This window comes from Anomaloglossus baeobatrachus, chromosome 9 (assembly GCF_048569485.1).
Source record: "Anomaloglossus baeobatrachus isolate aAnoBae1 chromosome 9, aAnoBae1.hap1, whole genome shotgun sequence".
Classification (NCBI taxonomy): domain Eukaryota; kingdom Metazoa; phylum Chordata; class Amphibia; order Anura; family Aromobatidae; genus Anomaloglossus; species Anomaloglossus baeobatrachus.
This window is the reverse complement of record NC_134361.1, coordinates 118,232,181-118,250,060: the sequence shown is the minus strand read 5'-3', so window position 1 is coordinate 118,250,060 and position 17,880 is coordinate 118,232,181. Positions and strand designations below refer to the sequence as shown.

General features: G+C 50.3%; 1 protein-coding gene across 1 annotated transcript in view; it reads left to right on the top strand.

Annotated features, from left to right (window-relative positions):
• The first annotated feature begins 830 nt into the window (after positions 1 to 830).
• The window catches only part of ITGB1BP2 (integrin subunit beta 1 binding protein 2), a 37,419-nt gene continuing 20,369 nt past the window's right edge, over positions 831 to 17,880 (top strand). The window contains exons 1-5 of the mRNA XM_075322741.1: positions 831 to 920; positions 1,280 to 1,445; positions 1,566 to 1,615; positions 1,713 to 1,769; positions 14,173 to 14,336. Of these exons, the coding sequence (XP_075178856.1) occupies positions 1,334 to 1,445; positions 1,566 to 1,615; positions 1,713 to 1,769; positions 14,173 to 14,336 (383 nt within the window). The 5' untranslated portion in view covers positions 831 to 920; positions 1,280 to 1,333. The remainder of the gene's footprint in view (positions 921 to 1,279; positions 1,446 to 1,565; positions 1,616 to 1,712; positions 1,770 to 14,172; positions 14,337 to 17,880) is intronic.

The following is a 17,880-nucleotide window of genomic DNA, read 5'->3' as shown; positions in this document are numbered from 1 at the left end:
TCCCTCCAGCATACAGTCCTGGATGGAGCATGCTGAGCCTTGTAGTTATGCAGCTCTCTGCTCTCCTGCATACACTAGTAGAGAATGAAGAACATATTGAAGAAGGAAATGACATCTGACTTTTTTTTTATTTTTCCAACAATCTCTAATGGTATTGTTCACTGATAAAAAAGAACCCGCATAAAAACGGAATGAGCAAAAATGCAGCAAAACGCATCCATAAACGCACCAATTGGTGGTAAAACGTATGCTTTTTTTATGCGTTTTGCATTTTTGTGCGTTTTTTAGCAGCTAGAAACGCAGCATTTTTGATGCCACAAGAAACGCAGCATTTTTGATGCCACAAGAAACGCAGCGTTTTTGATGCCACAAAAAACGCCTAGTGCGCACATACCCTTTCTCTTTAGAAGTATGAGTTTGTATTTTCTCCCTATATTTGTGTTGGCTTATTCTGCTATCCTACAACGTTTCAAAGACATATTGAGAGAGAAATAGGATTGCGAGTCCCAATGGGGACAGAGAGTGCTGACGATGTACTGGCAAAGTGCTACATTATCTTGGCGCTATATATATATATAAATATATATATATATTTATATAAATAAATAGTTTTACTTACCATATCAGGATTCCAGTGCTCGTGCACATGTACATGATGCTTTATACTATTGTTTTTAGTTTCTATTCTTGTACCTCTTATTTTCCATGTATCTGGATATTTCTCCTCCCTCTAGATCTTTCCTGTCCTTTCTGCAGCTGGGCTTGAGTGTTCCTTCCGTCACCTGTCACGGCTATTGACATTCTTATTCCCATCTTTGGTGCTGGGCTGGCACCCGCAGAGTCTAAAGATAGCGCCATGTGTCCGGCCTCCAGTGTGGGGTCTCCTGTCAGTCTGCTCTCACACTGCTGCACATCTACAGGTAATACTTGGCTCTCATTTCCTTATTTCCTTCTGTTATGTGCCTGTCTTCTGATTTATATTTTTGTTATCATTCTGCTGTGTGTCGTTACTATTAGTACTTGTAGATCGCAGCATGCAAACCCCTCCTCAGTGTTGTGTGAGTGCTCAACATTGTCGGTTATAAATGGCTGAATGACAAAATGTATAATTGGTGGAAGAAGATTGAACTAGATGGACCTAGGGCTTTTTTCAACCTATGTAACTGCTGTAAAATGACATGTCTGTACCCTCCAGTCTATATAATTCTGATGATTCATTTTTGAACTGATATTGGATTTTTCTCTTCCTTTCTGTACCTTTTCTTCTACTACTCTGTAGTCTACTTTCCTCTCCAAATATTTAATATTCAATTGTATTCCTATACCTGGCACCATGAGCTGTCAGGGGATTAGTCTGAATAATACACAAGACACACAGGATCAGTATTTGCTATGCTATAACAAGGGATGCGGGCAGCGATTCCTCCCCGGCAGCAATGCGGCAGGTTAGTGTCTTTTATGTTCATTGTATGTGCATTTTGTAGAATAAGTGTGAGGCATGTACCTGTGGATAGCAGTTTTTAGGCATTTATGTAGGAATCACTTAGTGTCACTCTTGTCTCCAGACTCTTGTCTCTTCCATCCGGGATATCCCATTTTTCATGATGCTTTGAAGGTCAGTCCCAAGTAGTTTCCCCTATATATACACAATACCTGTGCTAGCTTAAATTGCTACTTTTAACTCTTTTTATCATGTGTGTCTCTTCTCTCAGGGATGGTCATGCTGTAGGAAACGTACAACAGACTTTTCTGAATTTCTAGCTATAATGGTATGCTACTGGATATTTTTTATCTTATATTTTCCCCCTAATTTCAGCTGTAGTATGAAAAGTATATCATATTAATTAACCTAAAATAATACAAAATTGGCGTAGGGAGACTTATATGCCATTCAATGCTTTGCTAGGAATTTAAACATGCAAATAACTGCTTCAGAGAGGAAGAGGGCAGGAGCCTGAGTGCCATCTACTGGAGATCAAATCCTGAAAGTCAATATCTACCATTCAAAGGCTTTGACAGCTGATTTGGGGACAAACACCCCAAAGACATGTTTGCAAGTAGAGTGTCATGATTGGTGCCAGGCTCAGGCACCGCTGAGCCGTTGCATGTCTTTCTCCCCTGGGTTACAGGTCATAGGAGGAGCTTATTCCAATCTGCCATATCTCGGTGGTCAGGCAGCTATATCTTTGTGCTGCAGTTACTGGAACAATGCCAGTAATAGTTCCTGCTCTGCAGCACATGAGTATGGCTCCTATGAGTATTCTCTGATCCATCCTACCTCCCAGCTACCTTCTTGACCTTAGCCCTCCCCATACCATCTGTCTGCCCAGCTCATTCTGACTTCCCGGTCCCGTCCCGTATCTCTCCTGTTCCTGCATCTCCCTGTACCGTCTGTGTGCTCAGCTCCTTCTGACTTCCCGGTCCCGTCCGGTGACTCTACTGTCCCTTTTTGTAGCTCTGATCTCCTGGCCTCTGACCCTGCTTAGTTATACCTGACTTCGACTCCGCTTCTCCCTTCTGACATTGGCGTTACTTCCTGGTTCATGACCTCTGGCTAGCACCTGACCACGATTTGCTTCTCCCCTGGTTTTGACTTGACATTCTGGTACTGACTCGGCCTGCTGACTATTCTATTGTTTTTGCTCCCTCTAGTGGGTAGTCTGCTAACTGCATGTAGAAACAGCTTCTCCAGTGTTTCTCAGTGCCCCCACTAGTACAGCATGACATAAAGTTACTGGTTTTTTTTCTTTAAAAGATCGATATTGACTTTTAGGATTGCTACCTCTTCACAAAAGTGCCTGCCTTCTTTCTCTCTGAAGTAGCTATTTACATATTTAAAATGCCAGATGAGTATTGCAGTGCCTATAAGTTTCCCTACACCAACTGGCACTCTCCACAAGGAGAAACTTTACCCCTTAAAGTAGCTTCAAATGTAACTGTACTTTGATTTGTTAGAAATATGTAAAAAAATGTATTCGATTTGGGGGCCCGAATGCTGAGATCGTCACTGATCACTTGGATAAAAGAGCAGAGCCATTCATCCTATCCGAGACTGAAGACTGCTAAATGGAACTCTATGGTTCCATCTTCAGTCTTAAGGCAGAACAGCTCTTAGGCTACTTTCACACATCACTTTTTTGGCATCAGGCACAATCTGGTTTGTGCCTGATGCAATGGATCCGTCTCCGATTGTGTAAAAACTGATGCGACGGATCCGGTAAAAAAAACTGTTTTGTTTTTTTTTTATACTGAGAGAGAGACCCCATCATCACTGCACAAACACCGGCACTATCACCCCCATCATCACCGCACACGCAGGCACTACCACACGTATCATCTCCACTCCACACACCCCTGCACTACAGCACACATCATCACCACACACTCCTGCACTACCGCATGCATCATCACCGCACACCCCTGCACTACCGCACGCATCATCACCACACACGCAGGCACTACCATACGCATCATCACCACACATGCATGCACTACCGCACACATCATCTCCGCACACCCCTGCACTACCGCACGCATCATCACCGCACACAAAGGCACTACCCCGCACGCATCATGACCGCACACTCCCTGGCACTCCCGCACACATCATCACCGCACACCCCTGCACTACCGCACGCATCATCACCGCACACGCAGGCACTACCGTACGCATCATCACCGCACACGCAGGAACTACCGCACGCATCATCACCGCACACCCCTGCACTACCCCACACGCCCCGGCACTATCTCAGTGATGCCCCCGCTGACAGCGTGATTCACTTCAGTTTCTGCATGGAGCTGATAGAGAGCGGCGGTGTTTTACTGCCGCTCCTGTCAGCTTCATGTAGCAGAGTTGAAATCGTCGTGGGACCTCTCTGGATTACGTCGGACCTGCAGGGGTATTTGGGAATTTTAATAAAATGGTGAAAGAGGGTGTTTTTTGTCTTTTATTCAAAAAAAAGTATTTTTTTGGGTGTATGTGTTTATTTACTTTACTTACATTTACAGGTTAATCATTGGGGGTGTCTCATAGACGCCTGCCATGATTAACCCCTGATTACCCCGATTGATACCGCACCAGGGCAATTCGGGATGAGCCGGGTAGAGTCCCGGGACTGTCGCATCTAATGGATGTGGCCATTTCGGGCGGCTGCTGGCTGATATTTTTAGGCTGGGGGGCTCCCCATAACGTGGATCTCCCCATCCTGAGAATACCAGCCTTCAGCCATGTGACTTGATCTTGGCTGGTATCAAAATTGGGGGGGACCGCACGCCTGTTTTTTTTAATTATCTATTTATTTTACTGCACGATACAGACACGCCCATCGGCGGCTGTGATTGGTTGCAGTGAGACAGCTGTCAGCGTGGGGGCGTGTCTGACTGCAACCAATCATGGGCGCCGGTGGGCGGGGAAAGCAGTGAATACGAGATTGAATAATGGACGGCCGGCATTTTCAAATCAGGAGAAGCCGCCAGCAGTGTGACAGCTGTGCAGTGCCGCATCGGTGACCGGTGAGTGAGTGAGAGAGTGAGTGATTGATTTTCTGACAAGCAATGAATTTATATCACTTCTGGCCATGCTCAGAAGTAAAAACCGAATCTGGTACATGCTTCCGGCGTTTGATACATGCCACCGGATTTGGCGTGCATAGACTTTCATTATGCACAATGCCGCACAGCGCCGCATGCGGCGCTATGCAGTTTTTTGCCGCTGGCAAAAAATGTTCCTCTCTGCATTCTGTGCGGCCGCAGCCCGCAAAACCCGGATCAAATGCAAGTACATGCGGCACAATCCGGCGCTAATAAAAGTCTATGAGTCAAAACCGCACCCGGCGGCAAAAAAACCCAAAAACGGGTGCATTTTTTCTGCAAAGTGCCGGATGTGCCTGATTGCAAAAAACTGATGTGTGAAAGCAGCCTTATCTCAGCTATTCTGTTCCTTTGTTTTAGCAATTTGTGCAGGTCACTCAGCTCCCAGACTTGCAATGCATAAAATGTATCTGATTTAATGTATCTGATTTGTCTAGGTTTTAGAACTGCTGTAACGCCAAAGGCCCCGTCACACACAGAGATAAATCTTTGGCAGATCTGTGGTTGCAGTGAAATCATGGACATATTGTTCCACTTGTACACAGCCACAAACCTGGCACTGATTGTCCACAATTTCACTGCAACCACAGATCTACCACAGATCTACCACAGATCTACCACAGATCTACCACAGATCTACCACAGATCTACCACAGATCTACCACAGATCTACCACAGATCTGCCACAGATCTACCACAGATCTGCCACAGATCTGCCACAGATCTGCCACAGATCTGCCACAGATCTGCCACAGATCTGCCACAGATCTGCCACAGATCTGCCACAGATCTGCCACAGATCTGCCACAGATTTATCTCTGTGTGTAAAGTGGCCTTTAGAATAGACAACAATAGAAGCCCAGTGAAATATATTCCCTGGAATGTCTAGAAATAATGCTGTGGGGAAATAGGAGTGTCAATTGATAGTTTGGGCAGTTGTAAGGTGAAGATTCAGGCTATGCAGGGTGTAAATATTTACTGGATTTTCATATGTAAAGTAAAGCCAGTGCCATACAGGTGCTAGGATGCTGAATCCAATCATACCTTTAGTTGAGAGATTGGATACTTGATTGCTGAAAAATATGTAATCAAAGTTCCAGAAATGCACTCGTTCTTTGAGTGGCGTGTAGGGTCTTGCATTATTATTTTGCCCCTTTATGCATACCTGGCCTTTCTCCCCCTGTCGCCACCATTACATTTAAGTCCCACGTGCTCGCAGTAATGTGAAGCCCCTCAGGTGTTGTATCGGTGCATACCTTCAGGGACTCCACGTAGCTGGTGCTGGTCACAGGTAGGGAATCTTCAGTTTTGATCGTGACGCCACTCTCAGTATTGCGGTCAGTGGGGACCGCCACTGCAGGTTAGGGGACGCCTGGGGCTGATGGTGGGTGCAGTCGGATATAGTAGCCTCCTGAGAGTGAGGCAAGCCCCAGGGCCCGGTGTGGGTTTGTAGTACCACAAGTCGCAGAATGACTCAAACACAGTCCAAGAAGTCTTTTAACGTGTTTACTCACTGTTTGGAGGTCACGGTGAGATGCCCGGGCGACACTGTGATAACCAGGTGGAACCAGGAATTCCAGGAGGCCGTTCTGAGGGTAGCTGTCCACTCGCCTTCCTTGCACTCTTTCTGTTTTAGGAGGATCCTTTGCTTGAAGCGTAGTAGGACCCCTCCAGGGAAGCTGTTACCACCCTGCTCCCCTCTCTCTGGCTCGTCTGCCGGCAGCGTGGCCTTGGTGGGATGGCTTCTGGCCCTGTCCCCTTATGGGCCTGGTGTGCTGCTTGGCTCAAGCTCTGTGTAGTCGTGGTGAGGGCATGAAGTACCCCCCCAACCTGTAGGTTAAGCAGCTCTGGATGATCTGCTGCCTGTTCTGGGGACCTAGTTCCCCTTGTGTGCTCGGATACTGGGATCTCCGTACTCAGCCACCCCTCTTTCTCTGGATGCTCTTCAGGCCGACCCACAGTACTCCGTTCTCCTCCGCTTTCAGCTACAGCACTCCTCAGGACCTGTCTGCACGGGAGCTTCTCTGCTCCCCCTCCATACACTTCAACTTCTTCCTCTCGACTCCCTCACTTCCTCTCTCTCTCTGCCCTGCTTCCTAGCAACCAGCCCCTGAACACACCCCTAGCTGGGAATTGAAAGTTAACTCCTTCTGGCTACTCAAGGGTCCCCTCTGGTGATGTGGGAGGCCTGATCGCTATATGTTTGTGTGTGCACCTCATCCTGGCCTTTGGAAATTACCTGGAAGCATTGTCCCCGCATGGGTGCAATACTCTGTGGTGCCTGACCAGGTCAGGGGCGCCACATTCCCCCTTAGTTATCATCAGCACGTCCTCGGGCTGCAAAGACAAGAGAAAAAGGTAAATACAAACTTTTCCCACACAGGGGCAATTATTTACATTTAAACATGCCAGGTACCATTCCACCACCAACCACCCACATGTCCGAACCCACCCAAAAACCTCCAGGAGGTAGGTCACCGGTCCTTTTGGTAACCAGGTCTGGGCCATCACATTCCCCAGACCTTTCCTCCAATCTTCCTCTCCTGAGGGGAGTGGTGTAAGGTAGGCCCCATAAACAGGCGTACCCGCTTCCGAGTGTTGGAGGGCAGGCCCCATAAACAGGCGTGCCCCCTTGTTGGTGCAGAGCCATGCCCCTCAACAGGCAGACTCTGGGGTTGGTACCAAGAAGGCAACTTTTTACAATGCAAAAGTTTGTGGTTAAAGCCAGTTCATAACCAATGGTCTAACATTTTAAGAAGGTCTCACAATAGTCCTTGTGGGCACATTTCGCTTAAACGTTGCTTAACTATAAACAGGTTAAACATTACATTTCATACAGTCACTTTGAACTAAACTGTACTTTGTCTATAGCGTAATGGGAGCTGACCAAAGTTGCTGCGGGTTGATCTACGCAGTACTATACTGTCATCTGTCTGAGGTTGTGTCCTCCCACCCGATGTATGTGTCTCAATGTGAATTCTGGGTGTACTGGGTACTGATACCAATGCGTGGTTTTCTGCTTCAGCTACATTTGGCACTTCTAGGTTCTGAACAGGTGCTTCTAGGTCTCCTACTTCTCTAGATTGAGTGAATGTAATGACTGGAATAACAACTGCTCCATTGTATTGAGGCCAACTTGCTGGAAAATCTCCAAGCGCAGTATGGATCATCCTTTCTTTTGGTTCCTGAACTGGCAAAGGGTTGGGAATTTCTTCAGGGATTCTTAGTTGTTCAGGACATTTCTTTAGGCGATCTCTAGAAACGACAGCTGTTGTTTTTCCTCCATCTTTGCTGATAAGGCATGTCTTTTCATTGCTAAGCGTTGATGGTAACACAGTATAGGGTTCTTCTTCCCAGTGATTGTCAAGTTTATGACGCCTTCTCTTTCCTTTGAGAACTATATCTCCTGGCATCAAAGGAACAGCAGGTGCTTTTCGATTGTAGGCCTTTCCTTGTTTCTCACGCTGCTGAGTCAGGCTTCGCTCCACACACTCTTGTACTTTCTTGTATTGGGCTTGGCGGTTGGAATCCCAATCAGCACCTTGTTGATGGTCTTCAGGGGTCTCAACTCCCATTTCCAGATCTACTGGCAACCTCCCTGGTCTGGCCCTCATCAGGTATGCCGGTGTGCAGTTCGTGGAACTCACAGGGATGTTGTTATACATGTCCACTAGATCGGGCAGTTTTTCTGGCCACTGACTTCGTTCTTCTAGTGGGAGCGTCTTCAGAAGGTCGAGAATGATGTGGTTCATCTTCTCACACATGCCATTGGTCTGAGGATGGTAAGGCGTAGTACGGATCTTCTGGCAGCCGTATAGGTTACAAAACTCCTTAAACACTTCAGCTTCAAAGGCTGGTCCTTGGTCAGTGAGCACTTGATCTGGATAGCCATGTGGTCGACAGAAGTGTGTCTGGAAAGCTTTGGCTGCGGTTTGACCTGTCAAGTCCTTGACTGGTACTACCACCAGGAATCTGGAGTAGTGGTCAACCATAGTGAGAGCGTAGTTGTAGCCTTGTCTGCTGGGTGCCAACTTTACATGGTCCAGGGCCACGATCTCCAGGGGCCGTTTAGTTTGGATGGGCTGGAGTGGTGCTCTCTGGCGGTGCTGGTCTTTTCTTCTAAGATTGCAAGGCCCGCAGTTTCGACACCACTTCTCTAGGGCAGATCTCATGCCCACCCAGTAGAATCTTACTTTAAGTAGGGCCTCCAGTTTCTTCCAACCAAAATGGCCTGCACCATTGTGATAGGCTTCTAGCACCATCCTCGTATCCTTCTGTGGTACAATCACTTGCCACACCTTCTCATGCGTCCTCGGGTCAATGATGCTCCTGTAAAGTTTGTCTTGATAGATGAACAATCGACCCCTCTCCTTCCACAGGTACTGTGCCTCAGGTGGGGCTCCTTTGTCAAGGCTGGCGCCAGGCTGGCTGATCAGTTTCTTTACCAAGCCTACCGCTGGATCATTTTCCTGGGTCTCCTTCCAGTTGTAGTGAGGTAGTGGGTTCAGGGTCACCTCTTGGCGGTTGGCACGCGACTGCCGACACTGTTTTGCTCCATGGCGATGGAACGCTGGCAGCTCAATCTCTTCAAGATCATCTTCATCTTCACCCTCGTCTGCTAGGTGAGGCATCCTGGACAGAGCATCTGCGTTGCCGTTCTTGCGGCCAGCTCGATACTTGACAGTAAAGTCATAATTCGCCAGTCGGGCTACCCAACGCTGCTCCATGGCACCCAATTTAGCAGTATCCAAGTGGGTCAGGGGGTTGTTGTCCGTGAAGACAGTGAATTTGGTGGCTGCCAGGTAGTGCTTGAACCGCTCTGTGATAGCCCATACCATGGCCAGGAACTCTAGCTTGAATGAGCTATAATTCTCCGGGTTTCTTTCAGTAGGCCTGAGCTTCCTGCTGGCGTAAGCAATCACACGCTCTTTGCCTCCCTGCACCTGTGAAAGCACTGCTCCCAGTCCCACATTACTGGCATCGGTGTACAGTACGAATGGCAGACCGTAGTCAGGGTAGGCTAGGATCTCTTCACCCGTCAAGGCCCCTTTCATCTGTCTGAAGGAGTGTTCTTCTGCTTCTCCCCAGTGAAATGGCGGGCCGGAGGTCCTTCCTTTCTTCTTTGGGTGGCCTACCAGGAGCTCTTGCAAAGGCGCTGCCATTTTCGTGTAGCCCTTGATGAACCTTCTGTAGTAGCCTACCAAGCCAAGGAACTGACGTACCTCCCGAACGGTAGTAGGTGTGGGCCATTCCTGGATGACTGTGACCTTCTCTGGGTCCGGTGCTACTCCTTCTGCACTGACCACGTGACCTAGGTACTGGACCTTTGGCTTCAGTAAATGGCACTTGGATGGTTTCAGCTTCATTCCATATCGGGATAGTGCTTCAAAGACTTCAGCCAGGTGTTTCAGGTGGTCCTCGTAGGTCTTGGAGTACACGATGACATCATCCAGGTAGAGCAGGACGGTTTCAAAGTTGAGGTGCCCTAGGCAGCATTCCATAAGCCTCTGGAAGGTCCCGGGGGCATTGCAGAGTCCAAATGGCATGCTATTGAACTCACAGAGGCCCATTGGGGTGGTGAAGGCCGTCTTCTCCCGATCTTCTTCTGCTACAGATACTTGCCAGTAGCCACTAGTAAGATCTAGGGTAGAAAAGTAGTTAGAGGCTTTCAAGGCAGCGAGGGATTCCTCTATCCTTGGCAAAGGGTAGGCATCCTTGTGTGTTATCTGATTTATCCGTCTGTAATCCACACACATCCTCATCGTGCCATCCTTCTTTCTTACCAGGACTAGGGGAGCTGCCCAGGGGCTGCAACTGTCCCTTATGACTCCTGCCTCCTTCATGTCCTTCAGCATGTCCTTTGTGCGCTGGTAATGGGCTGGTGGAATAGGCCTATGTCTTTCCTTAATGGGAGGATGACTGCCTGTGGGTATGTGATGTTGCACCCCTTTGATCCTACCAAAGTCTAGTGGGTTCTTACTAAAGACCTGCTCGTATTCCTGCACGACCCTGTAAACCCCATGTTTCTGGTAGTCGGGTGTAGAGTCAGTCCCCACGTGTAGTTTCTGGCACCAGTCCTCTAACTGCTTTTGGGAGGTCTCGCCCTCTTTTGAGTCAGCTTGTGTCAGGGGACCTACAGGTGTTATGGCGTCATCTGAGCATGTAAACAGTTTGGCTATGGTAGCGTACCTTGGGAGTCTGGCTTCCTCCTCCCCACAGTTCAACACTCGTACAGGCACTCGTCCCTTGTGTACATCAACTACCCCCCTGGCTGTCAGAATCGTGGGCCAGTGGTCTGAATGAGTGGGCTCTAGTACAGCCTGGTAATCTTGTCCTCTGAGACCTACCGCTGCTCTACACCACATCATCATTTCACTCCGTGGGGGTATCACAATGGGGTTAGCATCCATCACCCGTACACTACCAATCTCACCGCCAGTCTGTTTTACCTGTTGCTTCCTCAGAATGATTCGGATCTCCTTTTGCAAGGCTCTTTGCGACCTGCCGTCAGCACCTTCAACAATCTGGTGAAGCAACAACAACACTTCCCCTAGGCAATTTTCTATGACATTAGTGCCTAAAATCATTTGCGGGTTCCTTTCTCTAACATCAGTGTCCACAACAATCAGTCCTTGTCCCTTCATTTCCTGCCTTCCCACCTTTATGGTTACCTCTTTGACCCCGATCTGGTCTATAGGTTGTCCGTTGGCAGCATAGATGGTGAGGGAGGGGTCCGGTGGTCGGAGATCGCCGTCCGACCAAAACCTCCGATACAGGACATGCGGGATCGTGGTGACCTGAGAGCCGGTGTCCAATAATGCCGGGGTAGGGATCCCGTCCAAGACGATGGACAGGACAGGACGTCCACCCACGTACTGATCACAGCAGCGACTTGGGCCTGATCTTCTTAATCCTGAGGACTGGCCCTCGGCCCCAGGTTTGACTCGTTTAAAGGACAGGCCCTTGCATAGTGACCTGCCTTCTGGCAACGACGACAGATGGGTTGTCCAGCTGAGTCATAGCGATCACTGCTCCTGCCTCGAGTTGGGGGACCCCTTCTCCTCCGCATCCAAGGGACGTCCTCTGGGTTGTCGGCTAGCAGGATCTGATGAGGGACTTTGGTCTCTGAGGGCAACTGCATTGCTTTCAGGATTTGTGCGACGTCCTTAGTGAGCTGCTGCACTTGGGAGGATAGCGTACTTATGGTCTCTGCTGGCGCGTTGAGTCCTTTTGCAGTCATCAGGGCCTGCGTGGAGGATTCTGCTCCTGCAGCCGTGGAACTGGCAGGGTCTGTGTCCACAGGGGGTTGGAGTGCTTTCACTGCCCGGTCTTTCAGAATGGCAAAGTCCACGTCAGGGTGTTCCAGGGACCACAGCTTCATCTGCTTCCCATCCTCAGGAGAGCGCAGGCCCCGCAAGAATTGTTCCTTCATCATCTGGTTTCCTTCCTGATCACTGACAGGGTCCACCAGCTTGAGAGCCCGTAGTGCAGCCTGCAGCCTGAGGGCATAGTCTCTTATACTATCTTGGGGCTTCTGACGGCAGTGATAGAAGTCCGTTCTCAGCTCTCCCTCCGTGCGGTGTTCAAAAGCAGCTGCTAGTTTGGCAAAGATGGTCTCAACAGAGCTCCGGTCATCATTGGCCCAGGACTCAGCTTCCAATTCTGCTGCTCCAGTCAATTGTCCCAGCACCACAGCGGCCCTCTGCTTACCAGTCATCGCGTGCATGTCTAGCAGGGTGTTGATCTTCTTCTTAAACCCGGTCAGCGTGTCTATTTTACCGGCGTATTGAGGCAGCCATTGCGCCCCTGGGGCATACAACAAGGACACTGGCATTATGGGGGCGACCTCGGCCGGCGCAGCTGCGACCGCGGCACCGGCACCAGGCGCTGCGGCGTCCAGCGCGACAGGGGCTGGCATCGCTTGGGCTGCGTCGCCCTGACCAGGGGCATTACCTCCTGCAGCGTCCATTTTTCTTCAGAAAATCCGCGCGCTCCCTTTCCACTTCCTGGGTCAGAACGCTCTCTGAATTGTGGGGATTCTGGGGCGGCCACACCTCTTCGTGGGCGGTGCTCTTCTCCCTCGCGCGGGCTGCAGCGCGCGCTTTTGAAGATGGCAATATGGCGGCGGTTCAATTTTTGCGGTCGGACCTCTGAGGCACACGGTCACCTGTCTGAACAGGTCTAGTCCTTATCCTGTTCGTGACGCCAGAAGATGTGAAGCCCCTCAGGTGTTGTATCGGTGCATACCTTCAGGGACTCCACGTAGCTGGTGCTGGTCACAGGTAGGGAATCTTCAGTTTTGATCGTGACGCCACTCTCAGTATTGCGGTCAGTGGGGACCGCCACTGCAGGTTAGGGGACGCCTGGGGCTGATGGTGGGTGCAGTCGGATATAGTAGCCTCCTGAGAGTGAGGCAAGCCCCAGGGCCCGGTGTGGGTTTGTAGTACCACAAGTCGCAGAATGACTCAAACACAGTCCAAGAAGTCTTTTAACGTGTTTACTCACTGTTTGGAGGTCACGGTGAGATGCCCGGGCGACACTGTGATAACCAGGTGGAACCAGGAATTCCAGGAGGCCGTTCTGAGGGTAGCTGTCCACTCGCCTTCCTTGCACTCTTTCTGTTTTAGGAGGATCCTTTGCTTGAAGCGTAGTAGGACCCCTCCAGGGAAGCTGTTACCACCCTGCTCCCCTCTCTCTGGCTCGTCTGCCGGCAGCGTGGCCTTGGTGGGATGGCTTCTGGCCCTGTCCCCTTATGGGCCTGGTGTGCTGCTTGGCTCAAGCTCTGTGTAGTCGTGGTGAGGGCATGAAGTACCCCCCCAACCTGTAGGTTAAGCAGCTCTGGATGATCTGCTGCCTGTTCTGGGGACCTAGTTCCCCTTGTGTGCTCGGATACTGGGATCTCCGTACTCAGCCACCCCTCTTTCTCTGGATGCTCTTCAGGCCGACCCACAGTACTCCGTTCTCCTCCGCTTTCAGCTACAGCACTCCTCAGGACCTGTCTGCACGGGAGCTTCTCTGCTCCCCCTCCATACACTTCAACTTCTTCCTCTCGACTCCCTCACTTCCTCTCTCTCTCTGCCCTGCTTCCTAGCAACCAGCCCCTGAACACACCCCTAGCTGGGAATTGAAAGTTAACTCCTTCTGGCTACTCAAGGGTCCCCTCTGGTGATGTGGGAGGCCTGATCGCTATATGTTTGTGTGTGCACCTCATCCTGGCCTTTGGAAATTACCTGGAAGCATTGTCCCCGCATGGGTGCAATACTCTGTGGTGCCTGACCAGGTCAGGGGCGCCACATTAACATCTAGAAGTATTTTTAGGAACTCTTCCTGAGATAAGCCACCACCAGAGATGTTTGGCAGCAGCTCTTTCATAGGGAACTTAGGAGCGCTTAGGCCAGCAAGTGCCCTGAGACTCAGCTGCTCGACAAAGATCAGCTGAACCTGATCAGCTTTAGGTTTTGATGTCCCTCCTTTTGTTTTCTGAATTTTCAGTTCTACTACTTTTTACTATATGATACACAATGCTGCATTCCTATTTATTTATTTATTTATTATTATCTTTATGTACGTCCATTCCAGGGTTGCACCAAGGGTTTTCACACCAACGACAAACCAGCTGAACCTTTAAAGCCTGACATTTCTGGATGTAAAAATGCATCTGATGGCCCAGGATCCAAATCATGTACAGAAATCATTGTACAAGGTCCCAAATCTGCAGAAAAGATGCAAAAGGAAAGACCGAGGTAATAAAAACAACCTCTGCAATGCATTTCTGAGAAATTTTACTGCATGTTTGCAAAATATTGGGAAAATATGCTATTATGACAGCAAGTTCCCACTGTTCAAACTTTGTTTTTACTCTTAAATCATGGCATTTGCAAAGGCTTCACAAACGCTCCACAACAAAAGATATGGAGTTTTCTAGCTCAACTAATTGCAAAATTATATATACAACGGGTGAAATAAGTATTGAACACGTCACCATTTTTTTAAGTAAATATATTTCTAAAAGTGCTATAGACATGAATTTCTCACTAGATGTCATCCAATGCACACAGGCATAGAAATCACGCCATAGGTATCTGTGAAGATCTAAGGTCATATGTTGTAGTAATCATATAGGCAGGTTAACGATGCAAAATGTTTTATTTCTTGCATGCATGGTCTTACAGCAACCATAGTCCTTATACTCCTCCAGGCGATGGATACCACGACCATAGCACATGTATCTGTGCCGCCCCCGTGCCAGCAGCTGCCGCTGCTCGGATCCAGACCTCCTAAGGGGGCGGCTCGAGGGTCTCCGGACCTGGGGGTCCTGCGGACACGCCGAATAAAAAGGGGGGACGTAGATGTACGGGCTAGGCCGTATTAAGTTCGTGACGCCACCCACAGTGTGTGGTGAAGTGGGGCACCACCGTTGCTGTTATGGGGCGCCCGGGGGAGATGTAGTGGCAGCTGGATATTAACCCCTCCGTGGGTAGGGATGGTTGGCCCGGGGCCCAGTGCCTTTGTGCAGGGTATGGCGATGGCGATGGCGATGGCAAGGGCCGGCGCGCCTGAGTAAGCAGGGGGATGGTTGGTTACTCACAGTAAATTAATCACACGAGTCTTTTGGTAAACCAAAGGTGCTGGTGGCCGGCCGTGGCGGCCGGTTGCATTCAGGTCCCCAAATAGGAATAACGTTTGGAACACCATTCTAAGTCCAAACTGGGTGCAAAAACCTAAAAAAACATCACTATGGGGAGATAAGGTATGCACACCAGTGACTATGTAAGGGGAATACATGAAATAGCAGAAACTGCTGTGTGAATACTGACTTGAAAAATCCAATAGCTATAGGCAAGAGTGAAAATGTGAAAAATGGAATCTGCATTACTGCCATGAACATATGAATCAAGAGAAATTTAGCTACTGAATTGATCAATGCAATAGAGCCCCAACACTACGCCGTTTGTGAACCCTCCCCAACCACACCCATTGCCAATCCATATCATACGCATAAATAGCCTGGGTCTCAGCTTCCCATACACGGTAAGTTTTTTTAACTGCATGAGAGGACACACACAAGCTAGGGACCCCAACGTAGAGAAATACTTTGGCGTAGTGTTGGGGCTCTATTGCATTGATCAATTCAGTAGCTAAATTTCTCTTGATTCATATGTTCATGGCAGTAATGCAGATTCCATTTTTCACATTTTCACTCTTGCATATAGCTATTGGATTTTTCAAGTCAGTATTCACACAGCAGTTTCTGCTATTTCATGTATTCCCCTTACATAGTCACTGGTGTGCATACCTTATCTCCCCATTGCATTCAGGTCCCCCACCCCGGCTGGTGGTCACTGTCCTTCCTCTGCACTGACTTTGTGTAAGGTGGACTTCCTAGTCTGAAACTCAGGAGTCCGCTTCCGGCTGGATGTGGCCTAAGGAGCCGTGCCCGCAGACGCTGGCCCGTGGTATCTATGGGCCCTGGCGGTGACCTCCTATCCCTATCGGTGGGCTGTTGTCTTCTATGAGGGACTTTGGGTGGGACAGGACCTCTAGTCCTGGCCTCAATCGGTTAATTAACCAGGCCGCTGGTTTTTGGTCCTGGCTTCAGGGTCCAAGTACCCCCCTTTGTGCTCTGGTTTCCGGGACAGTTCCCCGTGTCAGTACCGGCAGGCTACAACCCTGTCCGTGTCTACCTCAGTTTTGCCGAGCCGTCTTCCCATCTCCTGCTGACGGAGACCACCATCTGCCACCTAGCCAAAGGCACCAGGGCTCCTATCCTGGCACCGTTCTACTTGAACCTCCTCTGCTGGAGCTACACCTAGCTCCAGCCCACACTCCTCTCAACTTGAACTACTAAGCTTATCTAACTGTTTTCCCGCCCCGGGCTGTCTACTGTCTAGACCCCTGGGTGGGCGAGTCCAACCGTCTGGTCCCACCCACTGGTGTGTCTATCTTTCCCTAAGGGGGGGTGACTAGGGTTTCAGGTCGGCTGTGTGTTTCCTAGGTGAGGGAAGAGTGTTGTGAAGGGGGCCTGTGACGCCCTGGACACCCCAGGGGTCACAGGTCACTACACCGCCTACACCCCCACCACAGTAAGCAGGTAACACCCGTCACACATAAAGCCCTGGTTGACTCCCTCAGTGTTAGACAGGCACACCAGGTGGGCGGAGTCAGGCGGAAAGACACGCCCACCGAGGAGTCTGCGGCCTGAGGCAGGAAGACAGTAGAGAGAAGTAGTTAGAGAGAGAGAGGAGGGAGTTGGAAGTGGTAGTGGAGGAGTTCAGTACAGCTCTGCGTAGGGCCTGGGTTGGAGCCCAGGGCCCTGAAACAGTCAGGCAGGCAGACGGCAGGGGCCGCCTGCAGGAGACCGGGAACACGACCGGTGGAACCGTAGGGACCGGGACAGGGTTGGAGCCCGCCGGAACCGAACCGGGGAGCCAACAGTTTACCGGAGCACCAGGAAGGGTACTCAGACCCTGACTAGGCCGTGGGCCAACATTTAGTCAAATTAACTGATTGAAGATCTGGACCTCCTGGGGTTCTTTCCCACCAAAGTCCCGATTGACGGCAACAGCCCAACCCGACTGGATAGTAGCCACCGCCAGAGGCCAAAGATTCAAGGGCCAGCGCCTGCGGGCAAAAGAGCTCCTTCGGCAAACCTGCTGGGGAGCGGACCACCGTGCTTAGGCACCGTGGTCCACTTACACTTAGGTTCAGGAGAAAGGAGGACTCTGCCAACCCGCCTAGTGGACTGCAGCCGGCTGTGGGCCACCCGTCTTCCACCACGTTTGGTTTACCAGTGCCTCCGTGCCTTTCAATCGTGAGTACTGCAGCACCACAGCGCACAGCAGCCCTGTGCCCTGCGCCAGCTCCCCACAACTGGGCCCTGGGACACACCGCCCCTACCCACGGAGGGGTTAACAGCCAAATCTGCACCCCGACATCGCTCCCGGGAGTCCCTCACCTCTACCGCAGCGGTGGTGCCCACCATCACCACAACCAGTGGGTGGTGTCACGAGCGATTACCCGAAATCCCCGCACCCCCAGCGTGCAGCACCAGCCTCCCCCTTACAGAGCGAAGTGACCCCGGGTCCATGGGAGGCTCGAGCCACCGCCCACAGAACGAGCATGGATCCGAGCGGCTCGGCGGTCGCAGCCGAGGCCGCGGGGGGGTACAGGCCTATCTGTGACTACCTGGTTTTGCCAGGGTGTCACATAGCCAGCTCCAGCCGGCAACAGTCCTTATGCTCCTTCAGACAACAGATATCGCGATCATAGCATGCAAATATGTAGCGC